Genomic DNA, 14,839 nt, shown 5'->3' with positions numbered 1-14,839 from the left:
TAATCGACTGATCTTCGATGCTGTTGACTCGCTGCGTCTGGACTCGACGATACAATGCCTGCGCAGATCGGAAACATAATAGTGCCAGAGTAACGCAATCTCCAGTCTGTTGCATGGTTTCTGTGCATTCAGTTGAGACAGCCAGGATGCATCTGCTTTGGGGTATAGTCCGCAAAAGACCAATCAACGCCTCTCCAACTCCTCCTTTGCGTGGCCATTGTGCGTTCGATGGCAGCTTTCCTGTATGCAGTGACTGGAAGCGTGCAGTTTAGGGCGCTTCAACGAAGGGGACGCAAGGCTCGTGGTCAGTTGCATTTCATGTTCAGACTAGCTAACCTTTCTGTGGCCCCTTAGAACGGAGGGTGTTGGCCCTGCGCTGGTTGGAGATCCGATGGAAATCCACCCTTGCAGAGAAGTTAGCTAAGTTCTTCCAAGAATGACCTATGTTTGTATCGTACCCAGAAACTCTGTGTAAAAGCATCCAAGTCCATGGGAATGTCGGGCATGAGGAACGGATTTGCGTAGTCACGAGTGAACTGGTAGTTAGGATCCGTAGCTTCGGCGGTGAAATCGTTGAAATCAAACGATGACGCTGGGGACGTGGTCAAAGCCTGCTCCGGCGCCATGTTTCCTGGAATTTGCTGTCAGAGACTATGCGTAGTTTTAAGTCCCGGTTAAAGCGTCACTTACTCCATGTTTGGCTTTGTGGAGCGCTCGTGCTCGACGTCGCCCTATTGAGCACCAACCTGACTGCAGCTGCCACCTTCCGTGCCTCGTGCGATCTTTGGCTTGCCTTCATCCATATTGCGTGTGCGTTTTGTAGCGCCTCGATGATGTCGGAGCGTGTTGGCGGCGCGTGGTCGAGTTGAACAGAGCTAGAAGGAGTGGAAGGCATGTGTGGTATGGGTGAGGTGAGATCAGCGTCCAGGTCAAGGACGAGAACCGTCGTTGCGAGAAGGAAGTCATGGGCCACAATCGAGGACATGTACCAGCTGAGAGTGAAGCTTTGCATTGCTGGAGACCACAACTTTCCGCCTGGTCGCATTTCACTCTCGACTCTTTTTTGGAATCCCAACATCTCAGTTGCGGCGTTCAGACATACTCGTCTCGAGTAGTCGTAGCTGGGATCGGTGCGACCGAGTAGCAAGTATGGACGATGCAACTGTAGCTCGCTCTTCAGGAACGATAATCCGAGATAGCATCGCCGCATTGAAGCCGGCGAGAGCGTTTCGTCGAAGTCTTCTCCTGGTATCGATTTAGCGCAATCTGGCAGCTGTGCGTAGACCTCTCTGAACATGGCATCTAGCTCCATGACTTCGCGATATGGAGGTTGTGACGTCGAGTTCATCAGGTCCATGACTCGTGCATGCGCAAGCCGCACACGGGTCAGAACCACTGTGTACAGAGACGACGTCAGCTCAGTCTCCGGTCGGGGAGGAGGCAATTCGAGGATGTCTTCATGGAGGTCTTCCTCAAGCAAATTACTCGGCTCTCGCGTGTCGCACATGAACGGCTGAATGATTCTAGGTAAGCCGACTTGAGATGAAGTAGCGAGGTCCAGTGACATGACCAGCAGCCACGTCCTGCGCCTCATCTCTGCTCTGAATGGTGGGATGTCTGGAAAACGCGACGGCTCCCTGTGATAGCCCATGCGGAACGCGATCCGGACAACAATACCGACAAGAATGGACATGCTGAACTGTGAGTCCACCGAGCGTAGGTACTCGTTGCCAAAGTACATGATGAGAGTTTCCACGGTGTATGGAGGACATTTTGCGTAATTCGCAAGGATAAGACACTGAACGAGCTTCTCACGGTAGAAGTCGATGCGCGCAGTGAACAGTGAGAGCGTGGCTCCTCCTGACAATACAGCCCCGTGATCTTCAAGGCCTGACTGGAATTGTGCACCTAGAGCGAGGATGGAGAAGAATAGCCCGAGCCACATGACCGGCGTTTCGAAGGGTTGATTCCAGAACTTCTCATACTAAAAGAACTCGTCAGTCATTCTTTCGTCGAATCTATGGGGGGCTCTGACTTCTTTCAAGAACGTCGGCTTGTGCACCAGGTCTACACCTGTTAGTCAAGGCCACACAAGATCTGTCTGCAGAGCATATGGGTCTTACTTGGCGATGTTTCCATGGATGCGAAAAATGTGGAGATGAGCTGATCGGCTTCTGTTCTTGGAGGTAATGCCGCGAGCAGCTCCTGTTTCGACGCGTGCCTTTGGCGACCAAACAAGATTTCCGGACCCGGCACTTCTGTGGAGGTGTCATCTCGTGCGTGGGCTGTAGAGGGTATCTCATCGAGATGTTCGCGAAGCTCTGATATCTGCACATGCGTCAGTGGAGTGCACCAGCTCGATGCAGGTTACAAACCCCGTCCAAGATGCTAGCCCAATGCGCACTATTCGTGTAGCTCGTTGTGTCACCGGTGAAGCGTACACGGTCTGGCATGTTTGGTATTTCGGCATCTTCGTCGAAGTGCTGAAGATGTGGCATAGCAGGTGTAGTCGGAGTTCCATGGTTGACTTCTTTGCTGCCCATGAGCGACGTCACAAGCTTCTCCAGTTGGTCAATGCGATCGTGCACACTGTGAGGTACTTTTGGCTCTTGGACCGTTGGTGCGCTTCGCACGTACGTGCATGATAAGGCAAGACCTCGGTCGACGCATGTTTTGCAAGGACTTTGACGATCGCACTTCAGCTTCCTGCGTCGACAAAGTGTGCAACTGACAATGGGCTTGTCTCGTCGACGACCAGGAGGCACCACACGCGTTGTCGAATCTGAACTCATTATTGCGAAGTGTGGGGATGTTCGTGCGCGCTGATGAGGGGCACATCAGGCGCCAGGATTGCGGCTCTGCGGTTGCAGCACCAAAATCGAGGGTGGCTGCATTCCACGCGGGGTCGGGTACGATTGCCACCCGAGGTTGCAAACTTGGCATCGCTATTTGCGTCCTTACCAGGGTTCGCTCTTGCCATACGACCGCACATTATCAATAGTGACGTCGTACGCAAGCAACGTCGCGCAGGCGAGCCAGTTGCAGATCGCCGAGGCAGCTGATAAGCATTTTGACAGCACAGTAGATACCTCATAGTTCAATGCTTCGTGCTCGAAGACTCCGCAGCAATGATTGATGGCATCCAGTCTCCGAAATGTTCGTACGACGATTCACCACATCACGTGAATACCCGGACCTAAGCAGGTATTGCCCTCCGCAATCTGTAATCTGTGGAGAGGTTTTTAGCCATCCTACGGACCCTTAAACTACCATATCTCAAGTGTATGCTAGTTGTGGAGGGTTTGCGCAAGCATCTCTCTCAGTGCTCTTTTTGACCGCTTCCCACGATGCAGATGCAGAAAGACAGCAGATCCGCCACTTCGTGCACCGAGTGCCAACGGCGGAAGCAGAAGGCGAGCTTTACCTCTCCTGTGTCGCATGCCAAGCCTGGCTAATAGCATGAACAGTGTTCTCGCGAATGGCCATGCAACCACTGCCAGGCAAGGAAAGTTGCTTATCTGTGACAATTTGCTGTGAAGAAATCGCAGCACGTGCATGTGATAGACTCTGTAAGGCATGTAGCAGCATGCAACAAATTAAAGGATACTTACTAACATCCCGCCTGTAGAGGGAGTTCAGGCGGCAGCAGAGGCCACAAGAGGGAGCACTTGACTTCATTTGAGGGGTCTGCCGATCTGTTACAGCACGGAAACATCGAACCAAACGAAGGTGGCCTACGGGCCTGGGGCTACATGCCTGGACATGTGCACTGGAAAGTCAATACTATCAACGATGTAAGTGTTGATCAGGTCAGCATGATGATTTGCGGCTTACCTGTCAGCAGGGTGCACAAAGGAAACAGGCTCCCCCAGAACCCGCACGATTAGAATTGGCGGAACGTGTGCTACACGCTGTTCCTCCACGATCGATAACTGGTGAGGAGGTCTTCAAGAGATCTAGTGACCCTGCTGCTAACATCATGCAGACGCGTTCGTAAACCACTTCCTGAGCGTGGTCAACTACCGATACAGCACAATCTACGCCCCTACTTTCACAAACCAGTATGTCCAGTGGTGGGCGGATCGAGCTGCCGGCAAGCGATTATCTCCAGAATTTACGTGTTTACTTCTGAGGGTGTGCGCGTACAGCGTGCAGTATCTCACATCTTCGTTGCGGAAAATGATCATATTCGAGATGGCTTGTGATCTCCAGCAGCTCACAGATCGTTTCTCTGAGGCCGCAGAGCAGCTAAGTCAAAGCTTTACCGCCGCGAACACATGTGTCGAACGCGTACAAGAACAGTTTCTTAAAGGGGCCTGGCTTAAGTCAGAAGCAAAAATCGTCGAATCTTGGCATGTCCTGGGGTGCACAATACGCGAAGCACAGGAACTTGGTATAGACAGGGACGCCAATACTAAAGGTCTAAACGAATTCGAAATTGAGATCCGGAGGAGAATATGGGCGTTGCTGTACATCTGGGATTGGTAAGCTTGCGTGTCATAGGAATGGCGAAGCTCAGCTCACAATTTTATAGGCAGATGGGTGCTTGGCTCGGACGACCGAACCTCATCGATCAAAAGAATCTCAAGTTCAAACTGCCCACATTACGCTTGGATTCGTCGAGTTCGGAGCCGAATCTGCTCTCGCCTTTCGCCCACATGGCCCTTCAGGCAAGTCTTGGCCGGCGGCTGAACACCGTTATGGGTGATGCGCAGTCTGTTGAGGCCCTCTCCGCCAACGAGATCATTAGTATACAAGCCAGGCTCGACAAGTTCATTGATGATCTACCTTCAATCTTCCGGCTCCACGATCCAGACACCTCGCTGGATGTCGACCATCCATATCTTGTATTCCAGCGTCACCAGCTCCACACCGTGCTGCACGTGACGAAGCTTGACTTCTTGAAACCATTCCTCACACGAGCTCGCGATGATAAGAAGACGGACCGAGACGACGAGTTCCGTGCTATGGGTATAGACTTGGCTCTTGATGTGCTCATGGTGGCTCGTCGTCTATTCGATCATGAGTTCCCCATCAATGCCAAGTTCCATATGGTCGTCTTCTCGATCTTCGACACCTCAACGATCTTGTGCTCCGCCATAATCCATGACAGCGAATCCAGTTTGACCCGGAGAGACGAAGTCACAAACGCCATTAATGGGTCGCTTGACATGCTGCATCAGCTTAGCAGGTCCACAAAGCTTGGCGCATCCTCCTACGCATTTCTTTACAAGCTGGTCCAGTCCCACCCTGAGATTTCGTGTGGTGCCGGGGCCGGTAAACGCTTACGAAGGCTGTCATCTACATCCACGCATACACTTGAACTTCCACCCCTTGTGCATCATTCATCATCGAAAGAATCCGTCAACAGTTCGATTGGTATCCAGGCGCCGGCAAGCATATCGCAGACCTCTACAGCCATCGAACCAACTTCCACCATGCCCTTAATACATGACTTCTCGTTTGATGTCGACCAATTTTTGGCGCAGAACCCGCTTGGAAGCGCGAACGCTCTAGATATGGGCGGCATAGAGCAGATCTGGGATTGGGAGGACCTGAATTTAGATCAGTTCCCTTGTTAGCTCCATCCAGCGTAGGTGAAGTGTATAAACCTTTGAACAAGCAGTGCTTGGGCGCATTCTACTGTTTGCGTGCTGTCTGGTTCGGTCATCCTAGTCCACATTCGAACGGATATCCCGAGTTAAGCCAACAGTGATATTGACAGACGGCTGGAGGAAGGTCGCAACCTCGATTTTGATCTGAGTGAGGTATAAACTCCAAGCTCAGTACAAGCATTTACACCCTTATGCCGTCCAGTCGAACAATCCTCGATAGGCAGGTTGCCGTGATTGGAGTTTCTTGACCGAGGTAGCTGATCTGAGCTTGCGCTTGAGATCTGGAATGTATGCACAGTAGGTCTGACACCATTTCGCGAGTTGGTAATGCCTCCCTGTCGTCGACCTTGTCTAAGAATATCCCAGACTTCGGCCCGGAACATGATGGTATACGTAGTGACTGTGGCGGTGCCCCTATTTTTTCAGCATGAGCAGTCGTTTGATCATGCTACTGGGCGTACCCGATTTGAACTTTAGACGTAGAAATTGCTAAAGTTCGACGCTCTCCTAGTTATCACATTGACAAATTCTGCAGCCAGTGTCCTTTGTTTACACTTCGCTACCTGGCCGAAAAGTATTGTTCGTATCTCAAGCGACCACATGGGAAGCCGCGAAGGTTCGTCAAGTGGAGCAGGTCGGTGGAAACCTCCTAGCATTAGGGTTTCTTTGGCTCCTATCAGGTGTCAGTAGTGGGAAAAGTTTCTACCCCAACCTCAGGGTCTTGCCACTGGTATCTCATGTCCAACTCGAAGAGTGCTTGAGACTCTTTCAAAATACTCTTGACCTTTGAGCGCTTCGTAATTGAGGCTTTCTGAGCGATATATTCCCGCGGATAACGAAGTCTCATCCAGAATGAACGCAAGCTGCGTCGGACACCGCAGCCAGGGCTTGACGGGACAGCGGGCTGCGACTGTATTATGCCTATTGGAGCACAGCAGTGGATCTTTACGCAGTCAGAAGGGCCGCGCATCATAAATGCCAAAATACAACGTAATTTTTTTGGCATTTGTTGTTGCGGCGGGAGGCTTCGCTTCAAACTCACCGACCAAAAGCGTCTCACAATGTGGGTGTAAATTTTGTGCCGAGAATTGGTTCGCCGTAACGTTGGGGCTCAAGTGAACCATAAAAAGCCTCTCCGGGGACGGTTACCGAACAGAAAATGCTTACCAATGCGTCATTCAGCTTAGCAGAACGGTGATGCTTGGTATGGTAGTTTGGGTAGTACAGATGAAATCCACACCCACCCATCAGTGTTATGCAGATCATCAAGCGCTCGCTGAGCAAGTTTTCCTTGAAGCGCTTCGCTGCTCTCTTCGAGAACCGTACCATGGCCATCACTACCTGCCTTCTCTGGTTCCAGTGGAAGACCGTCGGTATGGCATACCCTCTGTTCAACGCCTTCCTGCCTCAGTACCTTGCCAAATCTGGCGGCGACGTCACCAACGATGTCGCAACTGCTCACCGTAACTATGCTATTACTGCCATCGTTGGTGTTCCCGGCTCTTTGCTCGCTTGCTGTACCGGCGACCTGAAGTATACCGGCGGCAAGGGCACAATGGCCTTCGGAACGCTCGTCACTGGCATCTTCGTCTTTCTCTTCACAATCTCCTCCGACTCCGACTTCCAGCTGGCGTTCACCTGCCTGGAGGCTTTCTTCCAGAACATCATCTACGGAGTCCTGCGCTTACACTCCGGAAGTGTCTCACGCCCCTGTCTGTGGTACCGGTACTGGAATGTTGAGTTTCCTCAACCGGGTTGCTGGTCTCTGCCCGCCCATTGTTGCCATCCAAGCTGGCGCGAGCAACCCGAAGGCTCCAATTTACGCGTCAGTAGGCTTATTCATCGCTACGTTTTTCATCATGCTATTGCTGCCTATCGAGACTCGTGGCAAGCAGACTTTGTAGGGGTGAAAAAAGATCAGAATTGGATCGTAGAGGTTGTTGTACTAAGTTAGTTTCGCGCTTAGATACCTACCCCTCGTCCGCCTATGGCCTTATGGAGTTCAGACATGGGCGCTAGCAATGCAAAGTCATGTCCAAGCCCTCACTGCATAAATATCTTCCCCTTGCTGCAGTATTGTTTGGAATCAGTCGACGTTTCTGGGCCTGGTCGCAATTCAGACTGCTCTCTTTGCCTCGTTTTTTTCTTCAAAACTCCACAGGAAATCAAAGAACGTGAGATTGACAACATAGTTAGCAGATGGGTACAGCAGCAGAATTAGAGGTAAACATAAATTACGGCGCCTGACTATCGAGAATCGAAGAGCTAGGGCATTATCGCTATTCTACAATCCTCCGAAAAACATCATGGTATAATAGTACAGCAAATGGAACGCTTGATGGGTATCGTTAACATGACTCGTTGCGCGGTTAGTAGACACGGCGGGCATTGCGGCCGTCGGTGCCATGCATGCGGCGGGTACCCGCAGCCTTCACACCAGGCCTGCCGGTCAGGGTGCCCTTCAGCTTGGTGAGGGCACCAGAGACCTTGTCGCCCACGGTGGCATGGCGTTTGTGGTGGTGAACCGGGGCGGCCGTGGTGCGCCCAGTAGTGTGATGGCCACCAGTTGACCTCGTGGTCTTAGTTGTCGTGGTAGTGGTGGTAGTTGAACCAGTGATGGGGTTGTGCTTGGTAGTGGTGCGTCGATTGCCGCCGCCTAGAAGCTTGCTCTTGAGGCTTGGGTGGGCGGAAGAGCGGGTAGTCCGCGTGGTGTGGGGAGCAGTAGTGCGGTGGGTTCGAGAAGATGTAAGAGGCATGTTGACGTTTGGTAGGTTTCGGGTTGGTAGGTTGTGAGGATAGTCGGTGACTCGATTGTAGGATTGTGCTGGGAAGCTTTTGATTGCTTGATGATTGCTGTTTGGATGATGAGCCTTCAAGCACGACAATCCTCACTTTTATATCGAGACATCTAATTGTCTCGGGCCTGCTCAACTCACGGCTTTACCCTGGTAAAACAAGTTCATGCTTGCAAGTTCCCAGAAAGGGTGAGATCAACACCGCACCCAGTAGGGCACGTCATGCAGGGTCGCACGCAAGGCCTCACGACTCGTGGCACAACGCGCCTATTGGCGCATAATCTGCTGATGTGGCTTGTTATCTTCCAGAATGGTCCAGGCATGATTCTCAGCTGGAGCGCTGATGAGATCAGAGTGCTGGGGTGTTGACCGAGAACGACCAAAATCAGGGTCCGCACTGCTCAGAGCTACGTCATAGCCCTGCAAAGAGCTTGCGTAAGGCTAGAGGACCACAACGGTGCCGTGCTGCTTCTCGGCTCGGCTCGGCTCTGAGGTCCGACCTTCCCATCGATGTGGCTTGGGGCAATGACGTAGCAGCTGGTGAGATTCCGCGAAGAGGACTTCGAGGGGTGACGGTGAACACGAAGAACACGAGCCTGAAGTGTCAGCTGATTGTCACATCAGATAGTTGTCACGTCAGATAGGCCTTCATCACCTTCAGTTTGGTACGGTCACTTTAGACTCGCAATCCTCGCCGTTACCAGTGAGCGTATGGGTATGCCGGCTTCAATAGAGGACGAACATGTACTCCGAGACTGTACGGCGCCTCAGAGACCTACATCGACCTGCGCCGATTCGATAGTGAACTGTGCCGACTTCCTTTGCGATGCAGTCTAGATCACCGCGGATACTAAGATGGGTTGTCAAATTACTATTGTCTTCTGTCAGAATGCCATGCGACGTGCTCCACCTTAACAACGTAGTGTGCAGTGGGTGATTGAGTTATGATGTCAATAAAAAATAGCGACTTTGATATAAACACATCTTCGCCCACAAATAGCATTTTATCTACATCAACACACTGCTCTAGACTTTGTTCATTCTATCTGACTCTCAAAAATTCACTCAAAAGTGCAGCAGATACCCAACTTCACAATGTCTTCTAGCAAGGGCCAATTCGAGCAAGGTCCGTCTATTTCGTCAGTCACAGTATGTTTGGAGCTAACTAATTACCAGGCTACCAACCTGAGGTTCAGCAGCAAAGCAGCATCCCCGGAAAGGAGTCTGAGATGAACCCCCAGCCCGAGTACGACCACCTCCCCACTCCCGACGGCAGCAAGGAGCTGTACAAGGCCGCCGGCAAACTCAAAGGCAAGAAGGCGATCATTACCGGTGGTGACTCCGGTATTGGTCGCGCGTCTGCCATCCTCTACGCTATGGAGGGCGCTGACAGCTTAATCGCATATCTGCCCGAGGAGGAGGATGACGCACAACGGACGAAAAACATGGTGGAGGAGAAGGGCGCCAAGTGCTACACATTTGCTACCGACTTGAAGGACCGTGCAAACTGCCAGAAGGTCGTGGACGAGGCCCTCAAGCAGATGGGTGGCATTGACATACTCTTCAACAACGCCGCATACCAGAATATGGTCGAGGACATCAAGGACCTGGATGAGGACCAGTGGGTACACACCTTCGACACCAACATCCACCCCTACTTCTATCTCTCGAAGTATGCGCTTCCCCACATGAAGCCTGGCTCCGTCATCATCAACAACGCCTCCATCAATGCGTACATCGGCCGTCCAGATCTGCTCGACTACACATCGACCAAGGGTGCTGTTATTTCTTTCACACGCGCTCTGCACAACCAGTACGTGTCCAAAGGAATTCGCGTCAACGCCATTGCGCCCGGCCCTGTCTGGACACCACTGATCCCTGCCACCATGACCAAGGACGCCATCAAGCAGTTTACCGCTCCCATCGGTCGTCCTTCACAGCCTAGCGAGATCGCAACTGTCGCCGTGTTCCTTGCTGCGCCTGACAGTAGCTCCATTAGCGGTCAGACCATCCACCCCAACGGTGGAACCGTTGTCAATGGTTAAGCGCTCTCGCTATGTTTCTGTGTCAGGTGCGCCTAAAAATTCGTGGATGTATACATAGATATGACCTTTAATAATGAAATCGATGATGCCTTGGACAATGGAATCGCAAGAACAGTGATATTTCGATAATGATTCGAGAGGCTCAAAGTATCCGCTGAATCAGCCGAGCTAAGGCCCAAAGGAGCAAACTTCCGCCCGCCAACGCCGAGCATCGTCTGAGTTCGAGAGGCCGTCATTCACACAGCAGACATCCCATATCGCACGACATCATGCCCCCTCCACGGCTGACAGCCGCAATACTGCGCGCGAAACCGCAAACAAGACTGCAATGTCTCCGCCGAACAGCGTTGACAGCGCGATACGCCTCGTTCGAGTCTACACAGCCTTCACAACCTGACCAGCCAACGGTCCCGTGGAAGACCCCGCACAGCATCGAACAATGGCCACCTGCATACCTGATACCGCCTCCCAAAGATGGCGAGGTTCTGCTTGAGCGCAAGCCCAATCGTGCGCTTCCTCCGTACGCTCGTCGTTTGGTTCCCACTCTGAGATGATGCTAATACACCACGCCAGTATCCCTCCACTCATCTCTCCCCAAGTCCTCAAGACCCTTCCAATCTTCGTTATTGCGATGACTGTGTCGGTCCTCGTCTTCTTCAACTACCAAAAGCAAGAGTCCTCCGTCGTGACATCCACGCTCTACGCGCTACGTACGAACCCGCTAGTGCGCGAAGAACTCGGCGACGAGATCTACTTCGCATCCAAATACCCGTGGATCAGCGGCGAAATTAACCAGGTGCATGGACGCATTGATATCAGCTTCAATGTGAAGGGGACGAAGAGGCAGGGCAACGTCAGGCTTAGGTGCAAGAGGAGAGGCAGGGGAGGACTCTACAGCACACAGGAATGGAGTCTGACTATGGAGGACGGGCGGAAGCTCGAATTGTATGATCCTCAGGGCGATGCAATTGATCCCTTCCAAATGCCCGTCGACGAGGATTAAGCGCCGCATGCTAAATCGAGGGGCATGCGAAGACATTAAGACAGGGATTTTAACGCGGTGGTTGGGCGCTTCGAAGTGTGACAGGTGTAAATATAGTTGTACAGCTCAACATTATCGTGTACAACACAGCATCGCTGGACTGAGTTATTAGAACAAGCAATGATCATCATTGGACGTGCCAGTTGAGGAGTTGAGAGATAACCTGAAAAATATTTGAAGTTATCGTTGTTCACATGTTACTCCACCCATGCCCTTGCCGTGCCATGCAATGTTGAAGCTCAATTGTACAGAAAGAAAATGGTATCATGAACAGTCATACACGCTCTTCTCATGTCGTCTCCTCATTCTCCGACGATCCTAGATCTTGTCAAAGTCCACCTCAGGCCTCCTCACACTCGGGTGGTGGGCAAGGTTAGGCTTGACCAAGTGCGCGAACTGAGGGTTGATATTCAGAGGCCCTGATATCTCAGCAGGAACCTGGGGAACCTGGGGCTCCTCCTCCCTCGCCATGCGCTGCCAGAATTTCTTCTTTGCAGGCTCGCCACCGTAGGTGGTCCGTGAGTAGATGGAAGACGAGGGACGGTGGCCAAGGAAGCCGGGCTTCGGTAGCGATGTGCTATGATACGAGGGGAGGAAGGAACCCCTCACGCTCTTGAAGGCGGAAATGGGGCTAAATGCGAAGGTGGAGAGACGATTGGTCGACTGCTGGGGTTGGAGCTGGGGAGAGCCACAGTCGACGCGAGGAGTGGGCGCACCCATCGCTGGTGGTGTGCCCATGCGCATGGGAGGTGTGCCGTTGCGCATAGGTGGTGAATGTCCAATGTGTGAGCGGGACGAAGTGCTGCCAGTGTGGTGCGTGCTAATGGTGAAGGCCTTGTGCTTGGGATCAAAGTCGTAGTGCTGAGACTCAGCGTCGACTTCGCTCAGCGTCATGGCGCCACGGGAGCGGACACGACGGGCGGTGATGCCACGCGCACGGTCGCAGAAAGCGTAGCTCTGTGCAGTGTCAGTGTTTTGGTCGATGGGGATATTGGAAGATAGACATACAGCAATGACGTTGAAGAAGCCAATGACGATAGCAAGGATGCCAGACGCGACGAGAAGTCTCCAGAAGGGAAGCGTTAGGGACTTCTGGCTTGTAGCTTCCTTGTTCATGTTACCCAGCATATTCAGTCCGAGGACCATCATGGCGCAGCCCAAAGTCACGAAACCATGGACAGGACTAAGAAGTGGCCAGTTGCGAGCGAAAAAGTTGCGGAAGAGCGAGCACTCAGACACGATGAGGAACAAGCCAACGATAGCGGTGATAACGTGACTTGTCGCATCGAAAAAGAAGAACTGTCCCTTGTTAGATTTCAAATTCTTGAGGTTCTCAAAGCTTGCAGTCTTGTAAGCATACCTTTGAAATGATGAAGGTCTTGACAAGCATGACAACGCTGCTGGCAACCACTGAGGCAAGTGCGATGATGTTCAGTCCCCGCTGGACGTTAAGGATAATGTAGCCTGGACCAGCCAGATGCTCTGTGGAAAGGAGTGCCATTTTGTCTCGTGGATGGTTGTGAGGTTCGTGTATAGTTTTTGTAAATCTCAATGTTGTTTAGAGCTGACCAGCAGTCAAGAACTACGCGTCGAGCGGTTTATAGTAAGAGTTAAGGGAGATGTAGAAAGTAGGTAGTATAAAGGGGACAAGCCCAACGCCGTAAGGCAACGAGTCTTCGGGCTCAACAATAAAATCAATAGTGAACAATAAGAACTGAAGAGAAAATCTGGGAGAACTCGAGGTGAAGGGGAACCTGAAAACAAAACCCGCGCTAACGAAAGTCTACTGCGCGACCGTTGTCGCCCAGTGTCGCGAACCTCATATTAGCTCGGATTAAGGCGCATCGCACTGGCATCAGTTTGACGTGGCGATCGAATGGTCAAAATTGCATGCCACAACCTTGCACGCCTTTCCAGATCAGAGCGAAACAGCCCCAAGCTGGACGCGGGCGGCGACGCAGGCCCAGTCATTATTTCTTGGCTCTTGAGCTTGAGGAACACAGTTGACGAGCAGGACCCTGGACTGTTTGGCTGCCGGCATCCAGACAGTTGAGTCTTGTTTGCTTGAGGTGTGGCAGTCGCGTAGCCATTGGCTGTGAAGGTTTCAATTCTGAAACGAGCCCCAGATCCGCGCGCGGCACGGTCGGCGGCACGGACGAGCCACACTGCGCTCATCGTCAAGCGAATATTCCCGACCAGTGCGGCTGCAGACACACGACAGGCCCTGAACGCGTCGAAAAGTAAGTAGTGGGACAGACCGCGAGGTTCAGGCGCGTCGCAGTCGTTCCCTCATGCGTCGTACGTACTTGGCGCGCTAATTTTGCCAGCGGCGGCGGGCGGTACCGTGGCCGTGCGCCCGATGAGCCAGTTCAGCCGATGAGCCACCTCGAACATCACAACATTGAGATACCCGCAACTTCAACGCGTCACAACTCCACCACTATAGATCTAACGTAGATTATCACCAAGCCAGCCATAACGTAGATTATCACCGAGCCGGCCATATCACTGAACCAGCTACTTTCTCTTAGCACGACCACCTTTTACCCTAACACAACATGCCTCAACAACAACAACTTCAGAATACTACTAGAGAAGGCAGAGTTATCCTTGCTATCTAGGCCTTCTACGCTAGCTAATTTCGCAGTATCTACAGCGCTGCTAGAGCGTTGAACGTACCTTATTAGCAGGTCTCTAATTGCCTTTGCAATATCACGTTTTAACTAGACGTACACGCTAATTGCTAGAAACTTACTATACTAGAGGAGCAGACAATTGTCTAGTATATACTTAACCTTAATTTGCAAGGATTTGCGCCCTAGCTATGTAAGGTGGCAGATATAGCTAATAAGATACTTAGTGTGCGTAGTGAAGAGCCTGTTGGTAAACTATAGGCTAGCAGGCTTGTGACACGTTTAGACGAGCTTAAAATAGCCTTTAATTAAGCTAAGGATAGACAGAGGATACTACAGGAAGATCCTAAGATAATTAGCACGTAGTTTAAGCTAGTAGAGGATACTTAAGTTAAGTATAGTGTTTACAATAATAATATATATAACTTTAATAAAACTAGGTTCTAGATAGGTGTTGCTTTGTCTTTAAAGGTTGTAACAGGCTTAGAGAGACGTGCTTAGCCAGAGCTTGTTTAGCCAGGTAATCGCGAGTGGGTTACCGTTATCTAGAGCATCTGCGCCGCTAGGTAGGCTGGCGGATGGGTAGGGTATGCTTTTTTACGTTTTGGCTTATAGCTTCTTAACTAGCAGAGATACGCTTACATAATCTATTATTTAATAGAAGCGCCTAGTATTGCGCCTTCTAATAAAAAAAGAATTAGCTGATTCT

The 14,839-nt window shown here is 51.5% G+C and overlaps 8 protein-coding genes across 8 annotated transcripts; 4 read left to right on the top strand and 4 right to left on the bottom strand.

Annotated features, from left to right (window-relative positions):
* Positions 1–120: 120 nt before the first annotated feature.
* On the bottom strand, positions 121–2,873 carry M421DRAFT_147752 (uncharacterized protein). Its single transcript, XM_033587549.1, has 6 exons — positions 2,376–2,873; positions 2,124–2,328; positions 2,036–2,067; positions 691–1,984; positions 459–631; positions 121–404 (listed from the first exon to the last, which is right to left on the bottom strand). The coding sequence occupies exons 1-6, from the start codon at positions 2,790–2,792 to the stop codon at positions 351–353; spliced, it is 2,175 nt and encodes a 724-aa protein (XP_033448740.1). The 5' UTR covers positions 2,793–2,873; the 3' UTR covers positions 121–350.
* A 387-nt stretch (positions 2,874–3,260) lies between these two features.
* M421DRAFT_420379 (uncharacterized protein) lies at positions 3,261–5,594 on the top strand. The gene is made up of 6 exons (XM_033592461.1): positions 3,261–3,413; positions 3,468–3,574; positions 3,629–3,794; positions 3,845–3,935; positions 3,986–4,484; positions 4,535–5,594. Exons 3-6 carry the CDS (start codon positions 3,753–3,755, stop codon positions 5,580–5,582), a joined length of 1,680 nt encoding a protein of 559 aa, XP_033448739.1. The 5' UTR covers positions 3,261–3,413; positions 3,468–3,574; positions 3,629–3,752; the 3' UTR covers positions 5,583–5,594.
* Positions 5,595–6,870: 1,276 nt separating this feature from the next.
* M421DRAFT_4962 (uncharacterized protein) lies at positions 6,871–7,519 on the top strand (the record flags this gene model as incomplete). The annotated part of the gene is made up of 2 exons (XM_033594782.1): positions 6,871–7,327; positions 7,449–7,519. The coding sequence occupies 2 exons, from the start codon at positions 6,871–6,873 to the stop codon at positions 7,517–7,519; spliced, it is 528 nt and encodes a 175-aa protein (XP_033448738.1).
* A 159-nt stretch (positions 7,520–7,678) lies between these two features.
* Positions 7,679–8,502, bottom strand: M421DRAFT_420378 (uncharacterized protein). Its single transcript, XM_033592460.1, has one exon. It carries the CDS (start codon positions 8,369–8,371, stop codon positions 7,985–7,987), a length of 387 nt encoding a protein of 128 aa, XP_033448737.1. The 5' UTR covers positions 8,372–8,502; the 3' UTR covers positions 7,679–7,984.
* Positions 8,503–9,431: 929 nt separating this feature from the next.
* Positions 9,432–10,553, top strand: M421DRAFT_420377 (3-oxoacyl-reductase). The gene is made up of 2 exons (XM_033592459.1): positions 9,432–9,536; positions 9,587–10,553. The coding sequence occupies exons 1-2, from the start codon at positions 9,506–9,508 to the stop codon at positions 10,453–10,455; spliced, it is 900 nt and encodes a 299-aa protein (XP_033448736.1). The 5' UTR covers positions 9,432–9,505; the 3' UTR covers positions 10,456–10,553.
* A 7-nt stretch (positions 10,554–10,560) lies between these two features.
* Positions 10,561–11,696, top strand: M421DRAFT_420375 (DUF1783-domain-containing protein). Its single transcript, XM_033592458.1, has 2 exons — positions 10,561–10,975; positions 11,029–11,696. Exons 1-2 carry the CDS (start codon positions 10,725–10,727, stop codon positions 11,456–11,458), a joined length of 681 nt encoding a protein of 226 aa, XP_033448735.1. The 5' UTR covers positions 10,561–10,724; the 3' UTR covers positions 11,459–11,696.
* M421DRAFT_147687 (uncharacterized protein) lies at positions 11,637–13,159 on the bottom strand. Its single transcript, XM_033587547.1, has 3 exons — positions 12,858–13,159; positions 12,506–12,796; positions 11,637–12,454 (listed from the first exon to the last, which is right to left on the bottom strand). The coding sequence occupies exons 1-3, from the start codon at positions 12,996–12,998 to the stop codon at positions 11,816–11,818; spliced, it is 1,071 nt and encodes a 356-aa protein (XP_033448734.1). The 5' UTR covers positions 12,999–13,159; the 3' UTR covers positions 11,637–11,815.
* Positions 13,160–13,742, bottom strand: M421DRAFT_147686 (uncharacterized protein). The gene has a single exon (XM_033587546.1). It carries the CDS (start codon positions 13,670–13,672, stop codon positions 13,322–13,324), a length of 351 nt encoding a protein of 116 aa, XP_033448733.1. The 5' UTR covers positions 13,673–13,742; the 3' UTR covers positions 13,160–13,321.
* Positions 13,743–14,839: the final 1,097 nt, after the last annotated feature.

This window comes from Didymella exigua (assembly GCF_010094145.1).
Source record: "Didymella exigua CBS 183.55 unplaced genomic scaffold M421scaffold_13, whole genome shotgun sequence".
Taxonomy (NCBI): domain Eukaryota; kingdom Fungi; phylum Ascomycota; class Dothideomycetes; order Pleosporales; family Didymellaceae; genus Didymella; species Didymella exigua.
The sequence above is the reverse complement of the archived record's forward strand: the minus strand, read 5'-3'. Positions and strand labels throughout refer to the sequence as shown.